At 40.5% G+C, this 23,497-nt stretch overlaps 1 protein-coding gene across 1 annotated transcript in view; it reads left to right on the forward strand.

Moving 5' to 3' along the window:
• PTPRN2 (protein tyrosine phosphatase receptor type N2) overlaps positions 1-15,347 on the forward strand; it is a 653,541-nt gene extending 638,194 nt beyond the window's left edge. Inside the window, exons 22-23 of the mRNA XM_054058934.1 lie at positions 5,229-5,302; positions 10,617-15,347. Coding sequence (XP_053914909.1) covers positions 5,229-5,302; positions 10,617-10,688 — 146 coding nt within the window. The 3' untranslated portion in view covers positions 10,689-15,347. The remainder of the gene's footprint in view (positions 1-5,228; positions 5,303-10,616) is intronic.
• The last annotated feature ends 8,150 nt before the right edge of the window (positions 15,348-23,497 follow it).

A 23,497-nucleotide genomic window follows, 5' to 3' on the forward strand; every position in this document is an offset into this window, starting at 1 on the left:
TAAAAGATGTCACCCCTTTCAACAAACTTTGTCATTTTCCTGTACCATCACAGTGACAGCAATGCTGCTACAACGTGGAAGGGATTATGAGTGTTTCTCATGTGTTTTGTGCTTATCAAAATGGGCCTCCTCCCATATTGAAGGGGAGGAGAAGAGAGGGAAGATTTAATTACTGTAGTCATAAAACCAACATTAGGTAATTTGTGATGATTTTAAGTATTGCGGGCTGCTGCTAGTCACCTGATGGAGCATATTGCAGCAGAATCTGCCTAGCTCGTTATTTATTGCAGGAGAAAAAGGGAATTCAACTTTTACTCATGTTTTTATGGCATGCTGGATACTCCACTTATATGAATATCTAAGGGCAAACACTTTAACCCCTTGAGATCTGCTAATCAGGAGCACCAGCTGTTACGTGCCAATGTGCATCCTGCATTGGTGCCTGCAGGGAATGAGAGGGTTGCAAAGGAGGTGACCCTAAACTTCAGAAACTGCTTCTTTCCTTGGGGGCAAAGTATCATTCAGCTTGCTGCTTCTCTCGTTTTCTTTTAGTTTATCCAGTTAATGTTCCTGATGTAGGTTGTTGTGCACTCACTGTGAATGCTTCAAGCCTTTAGGAAGATGGTAGTTAATTAGTGAAGTTAAATTCTGGCTTGCAGTGGTGTGGCAGTGCTTTCGAAGGTATTTACTCAGCTAGCTCACTCAGCTGCCAAGGGCAGGGGAAAGGCTGGGTTCACAGTGAATTACCGCAAATGCATGTTCTGTTTAAAAAAAAATAACGCTGCACGTTGCACAGTCATTTTTCACAATATTGCTGGTGCAACGTTAGTTCAGTCTCACACTGTTACATTTGTATGTTCATTCAAAATGGGCAATGAAAGCCACTGTGAAAAAGGAACCTGTCACAAATACAAACCAAATTTATTCCCCATAGAGTAAAATACAGTCAAAAGGTGAAGAGGCAGTCCTTTATGCTTTAAATGCTTCCTCTTTTATCCCCATTTTTATTTTCTCAGATTAGTAGCGGTGTTAAGAGACACATATGGATTGGTGGGGAGAAAAAATGGAAAAATATTGCCTTTTGACACAGTTTGTGTTCTCTTTTCCAATTGTCAGTGCTCTCCAGCCTAGTATTTTTAACTCTTCCTCTAGATTATTTGTTTTATGACAATAAATTGATGTCTTCATCCATTACTGGACTTCATAGTTTAGTAGCCTGAGCAAAACACTTTCGATAACAAGATATCCTCGGAATGAGAGGGTTAAATTCTTCCAGCTTGTACTTTAAGCCACTGCATCAAATTTAGTCTGTATGTGGGCTTTCCAGATAAGCAATGTTTAAAATACCTTAACAGAGTGTGAATATTTCAAGGCCATCTCAGTGTAAGCGTGATTTGACCCTAATGTCCTTAGATGCAATATCCCTCTCTCCCAATGTCATGTAACATATGCTCTATTTTTTGTTACCTGAAATGGCTCAAAAGCATAAATAAAGTGCTATTAGGTACTATAGAATGTTATGCCATACTATTGTACACTCAGATTAAAGAGAAAGCCTCACCATGGCAAAGGTGATGTTGAATTTCTGTCAGATTTCAACAAAATAATTTGAAAGATCTTTGAAAGCTCAGACTACATTTAATCACTGAGCTTCTCTTACCTGTGAATGCAGGTTGTGTTCAGACCTCCCTTTGTGCCTTGAAAATTTCTTCCTTTGTCCATTTCTCTCATCAGAGAACTTTCTACAGACTGTCATCACACACATCAGTGGAAGTGAGCTGAATTTACATAATATAGCAGCAATCTAGTGGAAGTTTGAATAGAAAGAAAGCCCTCATCACAAAATGAGATTTAATAGTGTACTAGCAATATATATTTAAACTCATTTGTTTTAGGCACAGTAAGGGAATAGATGCAGAACACATAGTGGTGGATGTGGGGGAGGAAGAGAGGTTTGCTCCTGTAGAGAGAAAACAAGTCATGCTGGCTTTATACTATGCCATTGATTTCATCCTTATTCCTGTGAATTTCCTTCCAAAATATTATTCTTCCAAAGCAGCTGACCATCTTTGCAACACTAAATTTTGTTGATAAGCCTCTCTAGGTGCTTAGGCAGTTCCCATCCCTATAGCACCAGAGGCATTCAAATATGGAAAAAAGGAGGTAGCAAACTGATCTGTACCTCTGCTTCGCCTTGCCTCTCACCCCCCTGGCCTCTGAAGAAGACACTTGCTTTGGGCAAAATCGTATTGCCCTCACTTTCCTTTTAATTACCTATGGCTGAGAACATCAGAAGTGCTTGTGGGTGATGTGCTGATCACAACCTATGGGCTAGGAGGTACTGATCAGTACAAACTGATGTTTCAGGGAGTTCTACTGGTTAAACACTTCAAAACAAGCTTCCCATTAAGCTAACTGGCCCACTAGGACTATTCTTGCATTCCAGTGCAAATATATGCTGTGGTATTTTGCTAAATCAGGATTTTATAATCAAGTGTTTTTCATGCTAGTTAATGATGATAAAAAAGCAAGCATCAATTCAGTAGTAAATGCCTGCAATCTACATCACTGAAATGGAGAAATTAACTCTTTTAAACGTAGTTTCAGAAGCCCACCTGGCCATTAAAAAGTGCTACTAGGTCTTTTCATTAAGTTTTTCCCTGCATCTAGTATGTTACTGTGTTGGCCTGAGGCTAGAGTATTTTCAGATGAAGAACATCCCTTACTGGAGGGGCAACATAGACGTTTGCAACCGTAGGGAAGCCTATGTGGCACTTGAGCCTGCCAGCTCCACTGGGAGCGTCTCCAGGTTCATCCTCACAGCACTGGCTCAGGACTGTGGCTAACCTTGTCCATGGATGTTATGTCTTAAATTTTTCTCATATCTTAAATTTCTGAAAGAGGTTGTTCCTCTTCTGTTGAGCGAAGATGCTACTGGACTTTTTAATTCCTGGTAATCTAATGAGGCCATAAGCAAGGCTGTAAAAGCACATGTAGTACTCACACAGCTCTGCTCCCATGGACATCTATGATGAAACAGGAAATTCACACCTCACTGCATGTGGATGTGCGAGACTAAACACTGAAATGAGCTAGCATGTTACACCACTGCGTAGGTCTACAAAGAATGTACCTTTACTGATTCTTTCCAGATGAATTGCCACCACAAAACCTGCAACAGACTTAAGGTATAATTACTGTCACTATTACCAGACTTTATAGCATATGTGAGTATATATTACTCTGCTCCATTGTAAAGAGATTTTGAGGTTTTTTTTTTATTTTAAAATAAAATTTCCTATTTTTTTCCAAAGCTCATCCCTGTAAATTCCTGTACGAGGGGCTGGGGAAGGGGAAGCAAAAGCCATACAATGCCCCAGCTCATGGCAGTTAGCAAAACTATCTGCCAGCTACCTTTTCTAAATTGTCACTTTTGTATGTATGGAACAAATTCATTCCATTTCTGATAGGTCTGAAGAACATATTTTCATCAATACGAAGAATGTATTACAAATCAATTATTCTTCTAGAGCTGATGTGAAATATTTTCTCATATCTTTTATGAAAGGAAACAAAATTAAATAATTTAGTACTAGTTGCTTTTCTGGATTATTTAAAAGATGGTGCTGAGTTACAAAGTTGAGTTAGGTGAATGAGGAGATGCGTGATGTTTACATTGACATGAACCTACTAACAGTTAGATTTAAGCTCTTAAATTACAAGAGCTTTAGAAAGAATGATCAGTGTTGGGTCCTATCTTGCAAATCCAGTCTTAGGAACTAACTAAGTATATGTTTTTTATATATATATATATATATATACAAGTGAGCTATTGCAGCAGCAGTGCTTTAGGTGTGCGGCCCCCAACTCAGGCACTGAGCCCTCTGTGAATAGTTGGGGAGTTTTAAATGCCTCCAGAAGGAGGTCCCAAATTGATACAGGCTGTGGCAGGAGATTCCGAGGGCCAGGCAATAGGAAACAGTTGTCCAATTGCACATCAGTGGGCAACAGTCTTCTTCAGAGTATACCAGAGTGTCCTGCTAAATGGATTTCAGAACATAGCTGGTCCGTGTCCTTGATAAAACATCTAATGATGAAAGTGTATGTGCCTGAGAGGGGAGACCCGAGGTCAGCATCTTCCTCAGCTGCAGAGGCTACAGAACCACATCTGCCCTAGGTGAGTCTGTGAGCATCCAGGGCAGTAGGAGATAAGGAAGCAGAGACGGAAAAGTCACACTTGGTCCAGGGTAACCTTTTGCCTATCTGCCTAACACTTTGGTGCTGTGTGATGTTCCTGCAAGATGCAGAAGGGGATAGATGCAAGAGAGACAAACTGTAGTACAAACTTCTTAGCACAAAGGGTTTTCAGCTGGGCTTCTATTCTTGGAGGTCATAGAGGAAATTACAGGAGGAACCAAAATCCCAATTTCCTCTCAACACCTTCAAAAACACATATCTGGTTAGGCGCTGGAGGAAGTTGAGGTGGAAATCAGAATCTCCTTGTTCCTTTCAGTTCTCTAGGCTCTGGGTTGTTCTAAGAAAGGTGAGAGACACAAGGACGTGCTTTGCTCTCCACAGATCATGTCTGAAAAGAAAGCGCCTCCATTTGCATGGAGGAAGGGAGCCAGTCCGCACAGCAGTTAGGCTTCATGTGCCTATTTTCTACATCCTAGTGCTGCCAGTCACTATGAAGCAGTAGTGTTCAGACACCCAAAGTATAACCTAAAGAGAATGCTGTAGATTTACCAGCTGAAACAGTGGTTATGCAGTGAGGTGGTCTGGCAGGTCCTGAACTAGGAAAACACAGACAGGTTTTCTGGATCTCAGCTGCAGGTGAGAGGAGTCTTGTTTTAACAGTATAAATTTTGGGGTGGTTCAATGCTCTTTATTCAGTACATACTCTTAGAAGAGACAAGGGGGCACTCGATGGCATTGGCACAATGGACCTTTAGGTCTGCAAAATACATTCTGCTCTAGGTGCAGAAGTATTCTTAAGAATTGGTTTTTCTCTGGCTTTTCTTGAATTAATGTTAATAAAAGCTGCCCCAACCTCTTATTTTTCTATATGAACACAAAAATTGCAGCTGCCTGCCAAGTCTGCTGAGAGATGGATGTAATAATTTTCAATTGGACTTTTAGCCCAAAGGGAACCCGATAGCAAGAGATTGACAGATGCAGCATGGATTATCTTGTGCTCTGAACTCAGCCCAATTTGTGGTTTGTTGCAGGTGCTAAAGAGATTGATATTGCTGCTACCCTGGAGCACTTGAGGGACCAGAGACCAGGCATGGTCCAGACAAAGGTACTGTCAATAAATCCACTGGGATTTTAAATACATTAAAGGTCTTTCACAGTAGTTGTTTTCATGACAGAAGAGAGAGGCTATGACCTAATTTAACGCAGGTCGCTTGCTGATTACTCTGTTTGGCTCCCTACCAACTGAGGTTTATTTATGCTGATGATTTATCTAGGCTACTTTCTTTGGTGTTTACTGCTCTTTCTTGTAACATCTCCAACATCTATCTTGATTACCATATATGAAGGACAGTCAAGACAACAATCTATAGCCTACTAAAGAAAACATGCATTTGAAAGAATGTTCCTGCTTTCATCCTGAAATATGGATTATTTTCTTAGAGTATCTGTGGTTAATTGTGCATGTAATATTTTATCTAAAGCTTGAACTCATTAAAGAGAATGTATTGCTGCATTTGATTTTTTTCTGGAAAAAAAAAGTTTTTGAATTAAAGGAAATATAATTTTGTAGAAATCAAGTCAATTTTAGTATCTTAGAACAGAAGAGCTTACATCATGCCTAAAGCCGCATCCTTTATGGATGTAGCATGGCGACTATATTTGTACCCTTCGGTGAGGTGAACATCTTACTCTATAATTCCTCTCAGTTGTAATAGTTTTGACATTTTTCCACAATGTAAAACTTCTAAAGATAGCTGATGGTGTGATTGTAGTGCCTTAAATTAGAAGTGAAATTTTCTATTATTAACAATTTCAGTGATGTGTGGAATGATATTTTGGGGTATTTGCTGCACGTTTAAGTGCTGCAAATATCACAATAATGAATCTTGTTCATAGCATGGAGACCAAATAAATCTCTATTTGACATTTAAAATATCAAATGAGAGTTATAGCACCAAAATGAGTAACAAGAGCAACATGACAGCACTCTGTCTTGGTCAGGCAGGAACTGAAGGGAAGGTCTGCAACATTCAGGGAGTTGAAATTGCTGAGGAACAAAAGTGAAATAAATGTCTTTTGCAGGAATCATTGATTCATAACTTTTCTTGAATCTCTTCCTAGTCATTATATCTTCCCACTAAAACTAGGAAAAGTGGTGCTGCAGAACAGTTGGGGGGATGATAATTATTATTTAACAGTTAAGTAATTGCATGAAAAATAAAGATGAGCCAGTCAAAGCTAACTTTATCTGCAGGTAAGACATAAAACTGCACAAATCTTTCTTCTGCTTTGATTATTCAGACTGAAAGAAAAATACATATAGCACACAGTATCCAGTGTCACATATATTTACATCCCTTGGAAGATGCAAGTCCTGAGCTACTCTGCAAATGCATCTAAAATATGTGGCAGGTCTGTAGAAATATAGAGTTGAGACTCCATTTTCCCTCTTCAGAGCAAAGAAATGGCAGCTTGTTGCTTTCAACAAAAGAAAAAACGTAGCTCCGGAATCAAAGAATGAGGTTGTGCAAACAAATTCAGTTAGTTAGCTCAGAAATAGTTACCCGAGTCCCATGAAAATCTCACTCAAGATGTGTTTTTCCCCTCCAAACATTTATCTGGAAGAGCTTCAGAAAAGAATGTTTTCATCCAGGATGAGAAAATTTCTCAGGATATTGCTTATCTCTCCTCTTGCTTCTTCTTCAGTCATTGTCATTTTCTCAAAACCACCCAAATCACTTATTCAAGCTAATGTCTTGCAAATTATAAATATCTGGTTACATGCTAGCAAGGCACAATCCCCAGAGAATTTTTCTGATGGATTTAAATAAACCCCTGTGCTTTCCCAACTGAATACAAATGAGGACTATTAGACTCTTGGAGTAATTTAAAACAATGGATTAAAAGTCAGGTTAGAAATGCCAATTACAGCATATCCCTAGGCAAAATAAACACCAACTTACTTCAGCAATGTTATTGTGTTTCCAGCAGGCAGCGCTCCACATTTTCAATAAGCATGAGAAAGATTTGTTTCCAACATTTTGTCTTCTGGAAGGGATCTTTAATTCAAAAGCACTGTATATAATAAATGGTAATGAAATTATCATAACGACATTCTGCATTTCTGAGAAACATAATAGAGGGTTTGTGGTTTTGTTATTTTTTTGCAGTGGAATCATAAAACAGAATTGATATGCCACATGTGAGAGGAAAAAGTAATGAAGGAGAAAGCATATTCTCTGTGATGGGAAAAATACATATCTCCTTTATTTCTCTCTCTCCTATATCTTTCCTCTTGTAATCTGTAATATTTGGCTAAAGTTCTTTATTTTGTCAAATATGCTACATGTACTGTTTGTTTTCCCAAGAATTTTACTTGTAGACCTAATGAAACATAACTTTTTTTTTTTTAGATATATATGCATGTCACCTCTGCATTGTAGTGAACTGACACCACGAGATGCCTGTCTGGCTCTGTTTTCTAGATGCATAAGATCATCTCCAGTCATTCTTGTATATACAAACAGCATATGTGAATGACAGTGTAGCTGTAGAAAACAACAAACTGAGCTCCTTTAAAAATTACTGAAATTAATTTGATCTAATTGTAATTTTTCTCGTGGAAAGGTGGGGGAAATGTTAAAAGGCTTTTCTTTGGAGGGTGGTGGTACACATCAATGGAAGCTGCACTATCTGCATTTTGCCTGCACATATTATGCAGAAGGAAGGAAGGGGAAGAGCTCAGCTGTGCCATCCCAGAAAGACCACGTCCTCACATGTCTCGTATCTGCTCTACTGTCTGCTTTACTGCAGTGTTTCACAGTCAGTTTTGAGCTCTGCCTGTAAAGATTATGCTTTGTAGGTTGTTTTGCCTCCGTAATTTAGGGTCAAACCTAATGTTAGCTGGTGGTGTCCACTAAACTTGCCTCCAAAATCTGTATCTGAACTTAGGAGTTGATATTGATCAGTCCACAATCCTCAGGTGAGACAGACACTTTTCCTCATGTGGCGCAATAATTCCTTGTGCTCACTTGAGAGGTACCTCTCCATGAGAGGTAAAGGCACACAGATGGTCTACAGCCTGATAGTTCTTCACAATAAGGTGAACGCTTCTTGGACCAACAAGTTTAAAGGGTAGATCCTCTTAGTTTAGATTAATATATTTTCAGCAATAGGGCTAGTATTATTGTAGTCCTCAATCTAATGAGCTTTTCCTGACTGTGAAATACTCAGCTGAGGAGCACATTAGGTAGCCTCATTACCATGAGCAGCTTCCTTTCTTCCGAATTGACACACGTATCTTGGAAGAGGCATTTGCACATCTCTGAAATTTGGCTACATCACCGTGTTAACCCCATCATGCTCAGAACAGACTGCTGTTATTGTGCTCCTCATGCTCCAAGGACTGGCAGCAATGGGGACCAACTGTCCTGCTCACATCTGAGCAACAGCATCCTGGGAGCACCCACCTGGCCCCACTCCTGCCAGCTCTGGCTCAAGGGTCTCTCACCCTGCCCAGGCTGCTCTGCAGGTCTCTGATCTCACAGGGCTGCATAGATCCAGTCTGGTGTCTGTCAACTCTTCCTGCCAAGGCTCTTTTTCTTGGAGGCAAGCACTTCTTGTACATCAGCCCAAATTTCCTGAAGCTTTCTGAGCCAGTACAGGCACCAGGTTTGGTTCCGGCATGGTGTGTTCAGATGAATGCCCTCACCGCCCTCCTGCTGTTCCCACACATTCAGTGTGCTCCAGTTAAAATATAACTGCTGCTTCTGGGTGGCCACCAGCATTTCCAGTCTTTTCTTTAATTGCAGAGACCTTGGGAAGTGTGGGGAGGCATAAGCAAGCATATGCACCATTTTTGTGCCTAATGAGGATAAGTCCTACTCTTCAGGGTGAATTGATGTCTGATTAAAAACTATTGGCTGCAGTCCAGTAAAAGTACAAGGATGCCACTAACAGGACCAAGCAGGCAGCAAAATTCTTGAATGTTAGTGTCTCTGAGAAATTATTCTGAGTTCTTTTTCTGCTCAGGAACTGTACCCATCATTGCTTCTCTCTGAGGCATCTCCACATGGGAGATGACTCTGCAGTGGAGTAAGACAAGGCAGAGAAGACTGGCATTGAATTGCAGTAATTAAAAGTCAGCTGTCTTTCTGAACTGAGTTGCACATCTGTAGTTTGTTCTTTCATCCTTCCTGCAGACTTGCACAGTAAAGATGAAAATGAATGCTGTTAGGCCAGGAATCACCTTTCAGGGCTGGCTCTATTCTGCTGCCATCTGCCACTGCTGTGTACATACCTGCAGCCATCCCACACAGCCCCTGCCGGCACAAACTGTGGGGCTGGAGGCACCTACCAGATCATCAGTTTCCTGATTGTGTAGTATCCCAGCAGCGATCTCAGCATACTTTGCAGACCTCCATTCTCAAAGCTGGTTCTTCAATGACTCTTGACCCTGGCTGGCTTAAACCACTGGAGTATTCTAGAGAATCCAGAAACTTCTGCCAAGTCCTTGTCTGGTGTCCTTGATTTGCCTATACTCTGAGTAAACTACTCACATTTCTTTTTTCATCTGGAAAGTTGCGAACACTAAATCATCCTCTCAGCTATTTCTAGATTTCTGAGAAAAATTGCTTGGTTAGAAAATTTAACACCTGTTAACCTTGAGGAAATAAAGCTCCTTTGTCCTTCTGTTAGGACTAGACAGTTTAGGAGTGTGCTTGGATGAGGTGTCATTTGTGGCTGTGCCCTTCACACTTCTGCCAACCCAGCACAGAAGACTGTTAGTAATTTTGATTTTATGCTTACAGTAAGTTAATAGCAGAGTAAAACCTTCCAAAATATTTCTTAAATAGGAGTGCTCAAAACATCGTTAGGTAAGGGTAAAAAGGACATTACAACAGGAGGCTGAAAAAGAACAATAATAGGTAAACCAAAACGTAGATCTTTTTTTTTACATAATAGGTAACAAGGTGAGGAGATATTTACTTTAGCTGACCTCACCTAGAAACAGTCCTGAGAAAAGCCAAAAACTATACTTTGCAGCATCCCGCCATGTCATATCTCAATTATGTTAACGGGTTTCCATCTCTGTGTCAGAAGGAAATGACTGGTGATCAGCTACTCCCAAGCCCTTCTGACCATGCGATAGCAATACATCATTGTGTCCCAGTAGCTTAGTTGCTGCTACCAACATTTTTCTCAATTAAAATGACTCTGGCTTCAAGATGCTGTCAAACATGTTATATGGCATCAATAATCCCAGAACATTTTGTTCCTTTCCATTGCAGTGTACAATTCATCCTGCATATTCATATTTTTAACCATGTCTTGAGGGTGCTCGGCTGCAGAATAGTGCACCAGGCTTTTGGGAGATGTTTTGTTTTATTATTCAGAGTATGTGTTTGTTCTCTCTGCAGGAGCAGTTTGAGTTTGCTTTGACAGCGGTTGCAGAGGAAGTGAATGCAATACTCAAGGCACTTCCCCAGTGAGCAGCTCAGTCTTCTGTAGGTTCTTGCAAGATCCATCCCTCGTTTTCTTCATCCTCAGTCCCTGTGAATGTTCTTGGAAACCGTGACTTGAACTTACCTGTGTATCTTCTGTTGTAACCACATAGTGATAGGGTCCTTATAAACTCCTTTAGCTGGTAAAAGTTCAACAGTTAAAATGTGTATTCTGTTTTTTGGGGTTTAAAAGAAATTTTTAAAAGTACATTGAAGCCTCGGATTAAGTGACAGAACAATCCATCTGATTCCTTTCACAATCTCAAAGCCCTGAATGTCACACTTTGAAAGCACACATTCATGTTCTTAATAGCAAATATACAGTATTGTGGGTAATTAGTGCAGTCAATATAGTCTCAGAAAACAGTGTTCTGTTATATTTTGTAACTTTTCAAAGGCTGAATAAGAGTAGAGGGCCTGAAGAGGATGGTGATTGTTCCTATACAATGCCGAGCAAAAGCATGGAACAGTGCTGAGGGTGTGAGTAAACACAGATCCAGGCTCTAGCAAAGAGAGCTTGCACCTCCTCATGCTGGGCTTTGGCAAGCAAATGTTCTCTTAACTGTTGTTTACTTTTCAGCTTTGTGTCATGAATGGAAGAAAATCTGAACTGTAAGTAAATAGGCCTGCACAGTCGTTGCAACAGGGGAGAACAAGTTGGTCACATTAATGGGAACCAGAGGGATAACGAGCACCGTGTGCTCTGACAACAACTCTGACCATATACCTACCACTGACAGCAGGGAAAAGGAGAAAGTAGGCTCACCTCAGGTGATGGGGAATGGCCCTGTCAACAGTCAGGTAAATGTCCAGAGCTGTTATGGAAACGGGTCGTTGATTTTATGGGATTACTGAGGAAGAAAATGGGACTCTCCTCTTTATATTTTTGCATTTCCCTATGTAAAACTGTGCTGTGCCATTCGTTTTAGCCAGGAAAATATATTTCTGTAAAAGCCTGGCTGAAGGAGAAATCTCCAGTCTGCATTTTATGATTCTCATCGAGTTTGTATGATACAGACGTTCGTTGCACCTTTCTGCAGAGGCTCTGGTTGCTCCTTGTTCTGAATGATACCTATTTTAAATAACCATTAAGGGATACAGAAGCACACAGGTTGAATTTCAGAGATTCTTGTGTTCTCAAAATTCTAATGCCTAATGTTGCAAAGTAATGCTAAAATATGTCTGTAAATTGTTTAGTTATGCAATCTTGCTTACGTGAATTCAGAGGTTTAGTTGTGGTGGTCTTCTAAAGGATGAAATGACTGATAAAAAAAACTCTGATAAGTTTGAATAAAGGGCCTGAGAGTAAAATCATCAAAGGTACCTAAGTGATCTAGGCTTTTAATTTCTATTTCAAAAGTGAATACTTGGATGCTTTTTCATATTTTATCCTAAATCTCTCTGATTCAAGAATTTGGGATGCTTTTTTTTTCGGAAATCCTAACAGTGTTGTGTGCTTGAAACCATATTAGGCTAATCATATGACTTCAGTGCTGGAAAATATATCATTGAATTTAATTTGGGAAGGGGATGCTTTTATAAACTTCTAATCAGTGAAATGTTTAAGATACAATATTGAAGAGTTTCGCAGGCACCTGTCAAAATCAACCATGTTGCAATTCTGTGTTGTAGGTGTGGATATTGGTGATTTCTTATTTTTAGCTATTAAAGAGTTACTTAAAAAAAAAAAAAAGCAGAAGGCTTGTTACTTTTTGCCATACATTTTTTGTATGCTTTACTTGATATGTGTTGTTGCTTAATTTGTGCGTTCCATTACTATAGCAGTACAGAACGGTTACTGCAGATGCCATCATCCTCTTAAGTACACATACTGTACATTAAGCCACATGTTTATTTTATGGCCTAAGCATTTTAGAGCTTTCCTAGCAATAACTAAAAAAACTAATGGAGTATGAATGAGAAAATTGCCTTTTTCATTTGATAATTTAGGTTTAACAGGATTCTTTTATTACTTTAGCTAACACAAAATTGCAGATCAGGGCAGATGAGATCAGTTTGAGCAGTATCAGCAAGTGTTTGAAGTAGATTTACTCTGAGCCATGTACTGCAGCTTTCTGAAAATATAGGTATTTATATCTGAACAAACTGTCCAAAGAAGCAAACTTAGAAGCAAAATATAGGTATTTATATCCAAACAAATTGTCTAAAGAAGCAAAATTAGAGTATCCGAAGCCAAGCCCTCCAATTATTGGGTTGAATTATTTCCCATTGCAAGATGTTATGACATTACCTACTGCCAATGGGATAATGGGTTTTTAGCGCAGATTTCTGCCCTGGGATTCATTAGAGTTTGCATTCCGACTGTCCCTGTGCATACCACAACCATGGCTGACAACACTTTCGTTTGCACTTCAGGAATATTTTTTAATTGTTCCTTTGCAAATATTTGCGTTTCGTAATAGCAATTTCAGGGTGATCCCTATTAATTCACAGGCAGCTGAGTGTAGGACTTAAATATTGTTCTTCATGCTTTGGAGTTTATTTAGCGTAGATTAGAGGGCATTAATCTTCCCCAAGGCTAATGGGGCAAGGATGTATTGTTTTATTCATACTTGTAGACCAGTTTACACAATAGAAAGATTCAGTCTTACTCAGAGGGCTGGAGTATCTCCCACTGAATGTCATTGACAATTGTGTGATTTCAGCTGTGGTTTTTATGGTTCTTCCACAACGAGGTGCCAGGCTTATTCTGTTAACTGTAAACTATCACGCAGAGTATTTCATCTGTGCGGGTGATGTACTATTCACACCTCTCAATAAACGCCTGCTTCTGGGGGTGATAATCTGCTGCAGGGCTTATTAGTGAAACACAGGTTTCACTGTACCAGGGTGATCCTGAGGGGTTTGACAATCCATTTCCCCAGAAGATGCCAAAGCCATGGAAGAAGCCACAGAGATGGATTTCTTTACCCTTTTCACTGCACTTGGCTTAATCCTTATGATTCGGTGAAGGATGTTGTTCAGGCCACCATCTGGCCACTTGCGCTGGACGTGGGATCTGCCTCATATTCACTGGCAGGCAGAGTTGAGCTTCTTCCTGGAATCTGAGATCATCTGAGAGCCCAGAGTCAAATAAGTTCTTCCCTATTCAATTTTCTGCTTGATCTTTAGTAAACTGCTTGCAATTGAAGCTTGGGCTGGTGCCTGACATGTAGCCATAAACAGCATATGTTTAATACTGACCATCCTCATCTTCTCTATAAAGACAAATTGAATCTACAGGTGCTGTTTGTGTGGTTGAAACTTTAAATGACATTTAAGGGACAGAGCCGCAGGAGGGCAATTTAACCCTGGTGCTCACAGCTTTCAGAGCCTGTGGCAGAGCGAGGAAATAGGCACAGGATTGGGCATAGCTGCTGGTCTCAAGCAAGGCATCGATGAGCGAACCAGACTCCACACCTATGCTGTCCTGATGGGTGCAGACGTGAGAGATGAAGAGGTGGTGGTTGTCACCAGCATAGATAGATCGTAGGAGTCACCCTTCCCATGACAGGGGTCAGGATTTGGAGAGATGAAGGGGCAGGACAGCACCGTTCCCCAAGCCCCTGGAGGTTCAACCGTAGCCGCTGGGAAAACTGTGTGAGGTTTTGCTGTTGACTTCACATATATCAGGTGAGCGCTCCAACCATTACTATTGATTCATCTGTGGGACCCAGTGCAGCCCAGATAACATCCAGTGGAAGTCTTTGGCGATTGTGAGGGACAAGAAGGAATTTCAGTAGAAAATTCCTTATCCAAATCTCAATCCAGTAGCAAACCACTCAAGATTATTTTTATAAACTAAACATTTAAAACATTTAAAAATATTTTTTTAAATCTACACCAGTGACTAAACCTTATTCCGTTCTCTAGCTTGCATGCAGAACCAATCTTCATCCATCCCCAGGGGAATGACAGCTATAGTACCTGTAAGGAGTTCACGCTTTATTAGCCAAGTGGAACATTAATAAAACGTAGCCCATTTCGTAATTTCCAGAATAGTCATTAATTTAAAAAACTGTTTATTGGAATAGAAAACAAGTATTTGATTAGCTTTGTTACAGAACAATAGCTCTCTTAATTTTTATTCTGCATATTTTATTCTTTGTTTAGAAAATTCTCTTAAGATGCAGTTGAGATAATTCGCTTTTTAAAACTGTACAGTTTCTATGGTTTTTCTTTTTAAATGAAAGAGTACACTTTGTAGATTTGATTATTATATTTTTCTGTCAAGATTACATTGGGCATTACGAAAGCATTCCCCACCATAGTGAAAAGAAAGCTATCCTGTTGGTTTATTGTAAAAGAGAAAAAAAATAATTAAAACAAAATTGCAGAGCTGTGGCATACTCAATCCAATTAGAGCATGACTCTTTACTACTCTTCATTTACCACATTAGAAATAAAATAAAGTTACACCAGCAAGATTTCATTTGAAGCTGTTCTTGCATGCTGTTTGTACTGTATTTGATGGCATAATATTGCTTTGTTTACAACCTTTTCTTTGTCATTCTATTATATTCTATATGTATATAGTTTAACAAAAAAAAAAAAAGATTATATAAAGTATTTTGTTCTACCTCTGTAAAAATCATATTTGTGAATAAAGTCACATTGTCTGTGGAGTGTGATATTGTGAATACAGTATTACCAGCTGGTGCTTTGCTTTTTTTTTGGGGGGGGGTGGGGTGGGAGCAGTACCTCCATCCATAGCTGGAGAGATGGATTCTGAATATCTGAGGTGGGCTGGCAGGGCCACAAATGTCCTGCTGACAGCTGAGGTCCATGCTTGATCTGCTCTGAGCAGAAGAGATTCCAGCCACCTCTGGGTTGGGTGCGTGGCCTGTAAAATTGCAGTTTCCAGCGTTTTGGTCAAGGCAGATTCCTGTGTTCAGACCAGAAAAAAAATGACTAAATTACAGTGACCGTCCTTGTACAACTGAGAAGTGAAAAAAATTGGTCTGTAGTATGTGTCACAGAGTGCACAAGTTAACAAACAGAATAAATAATACCCTATTTAGGAAAATCAAAGGCAGGAGAATGTTATGGGGGGAGGGAAGGCTGGTGGCTCAGAGCATCACATAATGGGTGGTACGGGCTGACCAAGGATTTATAGTTTTAAAATAGTAGCAGGATTCACAGAAGGATTTGACCAGGTAATGGAAAATGCTCACTGTTATATTAAATAAGTTTAAGAGGAATAAAGTCTAAGGTTCCCACATAAGCACAGCATAAAAAATAACTAGTCTGTTCTCCAGGGGATGGGAAGTAATTTTCCCATAAGTACTGTCCATTATATGAAGGTTTGTATCTTCCTGTGAAATGTCTATTGTTAGCTGTTATCAGAGGCAGTCTTGAGGATTAGACAGCCCTAGTATGGCAATTTTCATGGTCCTGTATTGTGTGTTAAAATTTCACTTGTGTTTTGAAGAAGACTTAAAATAGTTTGCCACTTACCTGGAAATAACTAGAAAAAATGTAAATAGAAAGGTAGAAACTGTCCTGGTCCAGCTCACTCCCTTCCCATCAGAATTACATTTTACATTCTTTAACCTTGTTTATGTAGTTGCGTGTTTTAATATCTATGCCTTTGTTAGTGTAAGAAGGTGACTTTCATCTTGGAAGCAAAATATACACACCATTATGGCTATTTTCCTGGTGGTGTAATTTAGGAGAACTTTGATCTCCAAGATAGCTTTCCGAAGCCTCTGGTAACGTCGGATGGAGGACAAAAAGAGAACATACTTTTAACTACATAACTACTATGTGTGGAGCATTATGTGTCTCCTAGGCAAACATGAAAGCCATCAGTTGTGCATACATTGATTCACACAGCCCACGCTTGCTTTTCTTCATGCTCCACACACAGACACGGCTTCGTGGTCTCGCGTTCTCTGGTTATCTGACTAGGATAGCATCCTAGTTGCTGCCAAGGGGCATTATTTAGTTCGTTGCTGTTTTACCTAGTTTTGTATTTATGGCTTTAGCTCATTAACAGTACAGCAGACTAAGTATTGACTTCTGGTGGTGCTCAGGGAAGAACTGGGCTTGAGTATCAGCCTGGAACATCCCCAGGGCACCTGAATACGCTTGTTGCACAGCCCGTGCTGTCATAACACACTTCCTCAGAGTCTAAGATGCTCACGCTTTTGTGGAAGCCAGGGTACACAGTGCTCAGCAGACTGGGGGAGAGGAGGAAAGAGCTGCCCATCTGCTGCCCTGCTTAGTGCCAGTGCAAAAGAGAAAGGCTGCACCCAGCAGGCCCTCATAAAGTACAGACACCTGGAGCATTTTAAATTGTCCAAAGTTTCTCAGGATTTTATTTTCAGAACTTGTAAAATGTCAGTGCTGGTGGGGTGCGTATTTCTGTTTTGCATGCTGAACAAATACAAAGAACTACAAACTCAAAGGGTAACAGGTAGACTGAGTTTATTCTTCATTTAGTGATAGGGTTGACACATTCTATGTCTGAAAAAAAAACCTGAATCCTTGGGGAAATTCTTCTTACTAGACTGGAATTAAGCCAGAAATTAATTTCTCCCCTCGAGAATGCACCAGTTATCCCACACACACAGATAAATCAGCAGCACAGAAAAAAGACTACATAGATGACCATCCTGAGAGGTACAGACTTAAATTAACTTTTGTTCTATATGACTGAGATATTTGCCCTGCACCAGGTATTTCCCTGTGGGACCTCTCACCACACTTCTCAAAGATACAGGAATGTGTTACTCCATCATTTCCAGCAGAGGTTAGAGATGGGATTCATCTTTAACCAACTTCTGTGTAGCTTTTTCATGGACTTCTGCAGACGCGTGACTCATCATAAGGTTCCTTTGTAGTTAATGAAGGAAAATAAGCACTTTTAGCTTGTGATTGATCTGATCTGGTTTGGTTATCTGCTTCACCGTAAGGTGAATCATCCTATTTGCCCGACACCCTGAAGCAGAGGGCTCCAAAGTTTAGCTATGTGTTAGGTAGAAAAGCACTACCTTTTGATATAGTAAACCTTTTCACTCGTAACCACGTTATATCACTTGTTAGAAAAAGGGATGTAATTTCTGATTTTGTAGATCATGACTTCATAAACATCCTTATACTATTCTTCCTCAGTTTTTCTGTTCTACACTGAAAACTCATTTCTCCTCTTATAGAAGCTGTCCCGTGCCTTTGATCACCTTTACTACCCCTTACCTTACCTTGTCCACTTCGGTTTCCGCTTCTCTGAGGTATACAGGGCCCAGGCTGCACTGCACTATCATGTAGTGATGGTTTTCTCTTATTTTTTCTTTTCTTTTGAATTTCTAACACTCAGTTGCCCTCTCCACTGCTGGGCACTGAGCTGCAACTCACAGATCACCTTCATTCACAGCAATACCAGATCCCTTTTTTTTTTCAAGGCAATATCTCACCCAGAGGGCATTATTATGTCTTTATTGTTAGGGATGTGTATTTCATGATGTGCATTACTTTGTGCTTATCATCAGTGATTTCATCTGCCATCTTCACAGTCCTGCATTATCACAAGATCTCTCCAAGACACTTCACAGTTTTTTTACAGCCCTAGATAATATGTGTCGTTCACGCTGTCCCCTTCCTATCACCTCCTTTTTCACGTTGTTTATATTGGGGAATCATTAGGACTGCAAAAACTGTTCCTTTCTTCACAGCCTGTTTCTTATCTTTAATCACTCATTAATCCACAAAAAAAATCTTCTCCCTAATCCCATGGCAGCTCAGTTTCTGTAAAAACCTTTCATTAGAAAGCCTTTGCTAAATGTTTTCAGGAAATCCAAATACACAATATCAAATAAATCATTCACATCTGTATGCTTGCTGGTTCCTTCAAAGCCTCTTAGTAGGCTTTTGAGACAAGACCTCCCCATGCAAAAGCCATGTCACTTCTCCTTCCCCTTTACACAATCAGTTATATAGGATCTAGACAGCAGAGGGTGGATGCAGCTTATAGAGTAAGACACCTTCTACAAAAGCTGTGGTATCCTTTTGGAGTCAGTGAAGAGCAACTGAATGAACTTTAAAACGGAGCTCTAAACCTCAGCTTAGTGCAACCTCCCCAGCTCAGAGCAGCACTTGGAGCACTTTGCTCGGGGTCATTTCCAGACAAGTTTTGAGTGTCTCCAGAGATGCAGATTTTTCCGGATCCTTTTTGTGAACTATATCTTTTCAAGACCTAATTGAAATTTTCCTTGATGCAGATTGGTTGTTAATCGTCTTCTCAAAAGAAAACACCTACACCTGGACAGCCAAATCTCTCTCTGGGCTCATCCAACAAGGTTGCCATTTACTACAATAGACACTCGGGCACGTAGCACACATGGAAGCATTTATATTTAAGTGTCCTAATCCATGAGCTGAATCCCATTCTCCGGGCAGGATTCAGTGCTTGTTTGTAAGTGTTCGATGTCACTGCAGATGCTGTGGGTACCCTGCTTATTCTCAAGTGCTCATACCAAATGGCTGAGGGTCTGAACTCATGCGGTTTTTTTGCCAGCCCTCTGCTAGTGGCTTAAATCTCCTCAGGTGCCTCAAATGACATTGGACGCCTACATTCAGGGAACTGAATCCTACACCCTGTTTCTACCAGCTGGATTCTGTAGCTTCTACTGAAATTCAGAGTATGGGAGGGATTTTCACAGGGCAGTAGTTTCCCAGATATAACTCACCGCTCCCAAACCGGCAGCACCTTTTGAAACCCCTCCTTATGCCTGAACATCCATCAGTGCTGGATTCACGGTAGGGCTATGACTGCAGCAGCAGGCAGGATTGCTTGAGCGTACACCAGCCTGGGCAGTTGGTGCTGTGATGACTACAGCAGAGCACAACTGGAGTGTAGCCTTTCTGCTGGGTAGTGCCTAATGGCTTTGTGTACCTCACAGCCAGTGAAAGTGTTGTGTGGGAGCATAAGCACTGTGGCTTTCCAGCGCAAGAGGGGAAAAAAGAGAAAAGTGGCCAAAAACATGGTATTTAGACTTTTGAGTTCATGTAAAAAAAAAGTAGTGAACAGCAGTGTTCTAGTAACACTTGTTTCTAAATGTGGCATCCATTTCCTTCTCACAGGAAATCTGCTCCATTTTCCAGCAGATTTCGTTTGTGTTGTCCAAGTCAGAAATGTTTGTTCCTGCATACGGATATTATGATAGAGGGTGTGCATGAGCAAGACCAGTTCTTGCAGTGTTACTGATGCTGCACCTGATCTGTTGGGCAGAAGCCAAAGTGGACCCACAGCTTTGTGATCCTGATAAAAGCAGCGCCAAGGCTGAAAGGAAACCAGTGCTCTCGTGAGCGGCAGAAGGGGAAAAACAAACCACCACTTTTTCCAGAATTATCTTTTGATTACTTATAATTTTTCCATGAGCAGGAATACACATCTTTCTTTGAAAAGGGAGATTAATTTAACATCTGGTGTGTCTACCCATGCGTGGTTGAAGGAGCTGGGTAAGTGACCTGACAAGACGACATTCCTTACCAAACAGAAGGTCTTTAGCGTTGACTTTTCCTTTGTTCTACCATTCATTCTAAGTAGACTCCAATTTTTGTTTGGGGTTTTTTTATTGATTTTTTTTTAAATAAGGTGTTATAGAAGCTGAAGTAACATATTGAAATCTATGAGGATACATCTGAAATGAATTACAGTTCTGCCCATCCCTTATGCTTTGACCCATCCCTTATGCTTTGCAAAGACTAACAAGACAGGACACCACACCAAACTGTGTTCCTACACAGTTGAGTAGGACTTTGCCTTCTCACAGTTTTACTACTAAATGCTGAGCCTTTTGGAGAAACCCTTATGTTATGTCTCTTATTTTAAATGACCTTTATTTTTCTCTGAGGCTGAGGGAATAACAACATAATGAGATAATTGGACTTGGGAAATAAAACATTTTTGTTGCACTGCTGGCTTGTAGACTCAGGTATTTTGTTCTGTAAGATTTTCTTACAGCTGTGTTTGCTAAACCAGACTCTACACCGTGTCCTGCTTGGAATCTTGGGCCAAATTCCTGCTCTACTTGACTTTCACCTCCCTTATCCTTCATGGATGAGATGCCAAATGAAGATGGACATAGTTTGCAGGGTGGTACCCCCCTGGCATGACAGTGTAAGGCATAAGAATGTGGTACCTTGAAGATAGGACTGCTGTTAACATGCTCTCTGCAGGAAAATGCAGGTCCTTCCCCCGTGGCAAAGAGCTTATAGGAATAATCTCATACTGTAACATTCATCAAGGAATGGGACAGTTGAACACCTTTGTAGTGATCTGAGAGTGCTGTCATCTCACTGTCTGGGCATGTTCCAGTCTCTTACAATGCTGTTCTTCTCAGTAAGAAAAAGAACATATTTTTTTGTCAGTACTGTAGGTATTTATCCTGGGAGACCTTCACAGCTCTTCCTGTTCTGCATCCACCGAAATTTACTTTTCTGTAAGTTGCTAACATACCTAACATGAAAAAACTATATAAAGGTCCACAAATCTCCTTTTTATCAGAATTCTGGCTTGTAAAAGCTTTTGTAATTCTCTTCAGTGAATTCCAGTCCTGTAAAAGCAGAACTTATGTAAATGGCAGGCACAAAGAGTCCTGCCATACATAACCAATGCTATTCTCCCGATCTGAAAGTAGACTCCTGCTGCTATATATACAAGTCTAACTGGGTCTGAGCAGCATGACCCACTAAGACCATCACATTTTAAAGGTTTGTTCTGAATAGATGGCTGATGCATGCGTTACACTTTTTCTAACGTATGTCAATTAATTAACAATTTCATGTTGGTGGAAAATGCCATTATAGATTTTACTCCTGGATTCTGTGAAAGCTCATTTAATATCATTAAGTTTTTTATGTCAGGGAAAAGTAATTTAGTCACCTGAGTTCCCCTTTAATGTACAATGAGATATGGAACATTGGGCAAGAGGGAAAGGAAGTATCAGGATCTTGATAAACTTTTCCTGTGCATACCTAGGACTGGAAAATGCCTGGTGCCTCAGTGCAGGTTAGACCTTCCAGGGGACAATAGATAACAGGACAGCAGTACCACTAAATTGTTTTTATAAATCTTCTCATAAGTGTTCACTTACACACAGACTTTTTCTCTCCTTCCCACCTGCTCTTTAACTCTTTAGCCTGTAGTGTAGGCATAGAGGGTGGGATCCACCTCCCCCTACGCCGCCGGCTAAAAATTAAGTGGTAGTCTTAGCTAATCACTTCTGCTACCTCACAAATCACCAAAGAGAGATAAGCAGGGGTGAGTTATTTAGCCTAGAATCATTTAGGGGCTGAAACTGGACAAATACTCTTCCCAGTGGAAAATTATGAGGAGAAGTTAAAGGAACTGGGTTTGTTTAGTCTGAAGGAGAGGACTCTGATGAGAGACCTTATCACCCTCTACAACTGTCTGAAAGGAGGCTGTAGAGAGGTGGGTATTGGTGAGAGGAAATGGACTTATGTTGCTCCGGGGAGGTTTAGATTGGATATTATGAAAAATTTCTTTACTGAAAGAGTGGTGAAGCATTGGAACAGGCTGCCCAGGAATCACCATCCCTGGAGGTGTTAAGAAAAATGTAGACGCAGTACTTCAGGATATAGTTCAGTAGGCACATTGGTGGTGGTGGGTTGTCAGTTGGACTTGATCTTAGAGGTCTTTTCCAACCTTAACGATTCTATGATTCTATACAGACCAGGCATTAAGTAGATAGGACATTACTAAAATAGCCTCTCTCACAGAAGGAAAACATCCTAAGAAGTGGATGGATTCTCATGTGGCCAAGGGGTTTATGTTTCCCCTCGAAGTAAATGTTCTCCAGCATGCCCAGGGCTCTGGTCAGGGGAAATGCATCTCTTATGGAAGTGTTGGACTGCCAACAGGCAACTACTAGATTCAACTCTCCCTAATATGCCAGAAGGACTGCAGTATACTGCTGCAAGTGGGGATTGCCCACGTATAGGCTAATTTTGTGTGAGGATGATGAACAACAGACATTTTGTCATTGCACAGAAAAAAAAATATTACTATTTTTTAGCCAGAGATTCTAAAAACAATACCAGAGAGTGCTCCAGCTCTCAGGGTTGTCCTATGTGCTATGACACAGATTCTCTCTTTTGCCATTTTCAAACTTAAGTTTGCTAGATATTGATGGTGGGAGTGCAGGTGATCAACAGTACCTCTAGGGTCCTGAGCCAGGGTTGAGAAGCTGCCTTGCATGGTGTTAGATGGCTCAGAAATAGATGGGGATGGAAGATACCCTGTCTTTAACAAAGTTTGAAGCCACCTGAGTGACGTTGTGGCCATGCAGGTTAGTACTCTGTCCACACCAGAGACACAGAATCACCTCTTTGCCCAAGTCCAGCCTTCTTTTGACAACATTTTGGCAAAAATTTCACCCTTGTTCAATCTTTGGGTGCAGTATAGGGGAACCTGTTCTACTTGGTATGCACTGGGCAAGTTGAATCAATGCAGGGGCTTTTTGCATGGGGTAAGCACCTCCTGATCTGAGAAAGGACAAAGGTTTGGGGGTTTTCCATAGCACACTATGTTCCATCCTGATCTTAAAGGCCCTGAAACGGCAGCAACATTGAGCAGAGCAGCATCAGAGATAAGCAATATCCTGCTCCCTTACAGCACTCAGCACAGGAGGAAGGAGAGACCAGCATCAATGAAGCTGAGCAGGGACTTCTTCCTCTGCCTCAGCTTGGTGTGAGATATGCTGATAATGGCATCATTTTGTCAATGACAAGATCTTCTGGCCCTAGAGAGAGGGGGCATAAATTCATTAGCCAAA

This window comes from Cuculus canorus, chromosome 2 (assembly GCF_017976375.1).
Source record: "Cuculus canorus isolate bCucCan1 chromosome 2, bCucCan1.pri, whole genome shotgun sequence".
Lineage (NCBI taxonomy): Eukaryota > Metazoa > Chordata > Aves > Cuculiformes > Cuculidae > Cuculus > Cuculus canorus.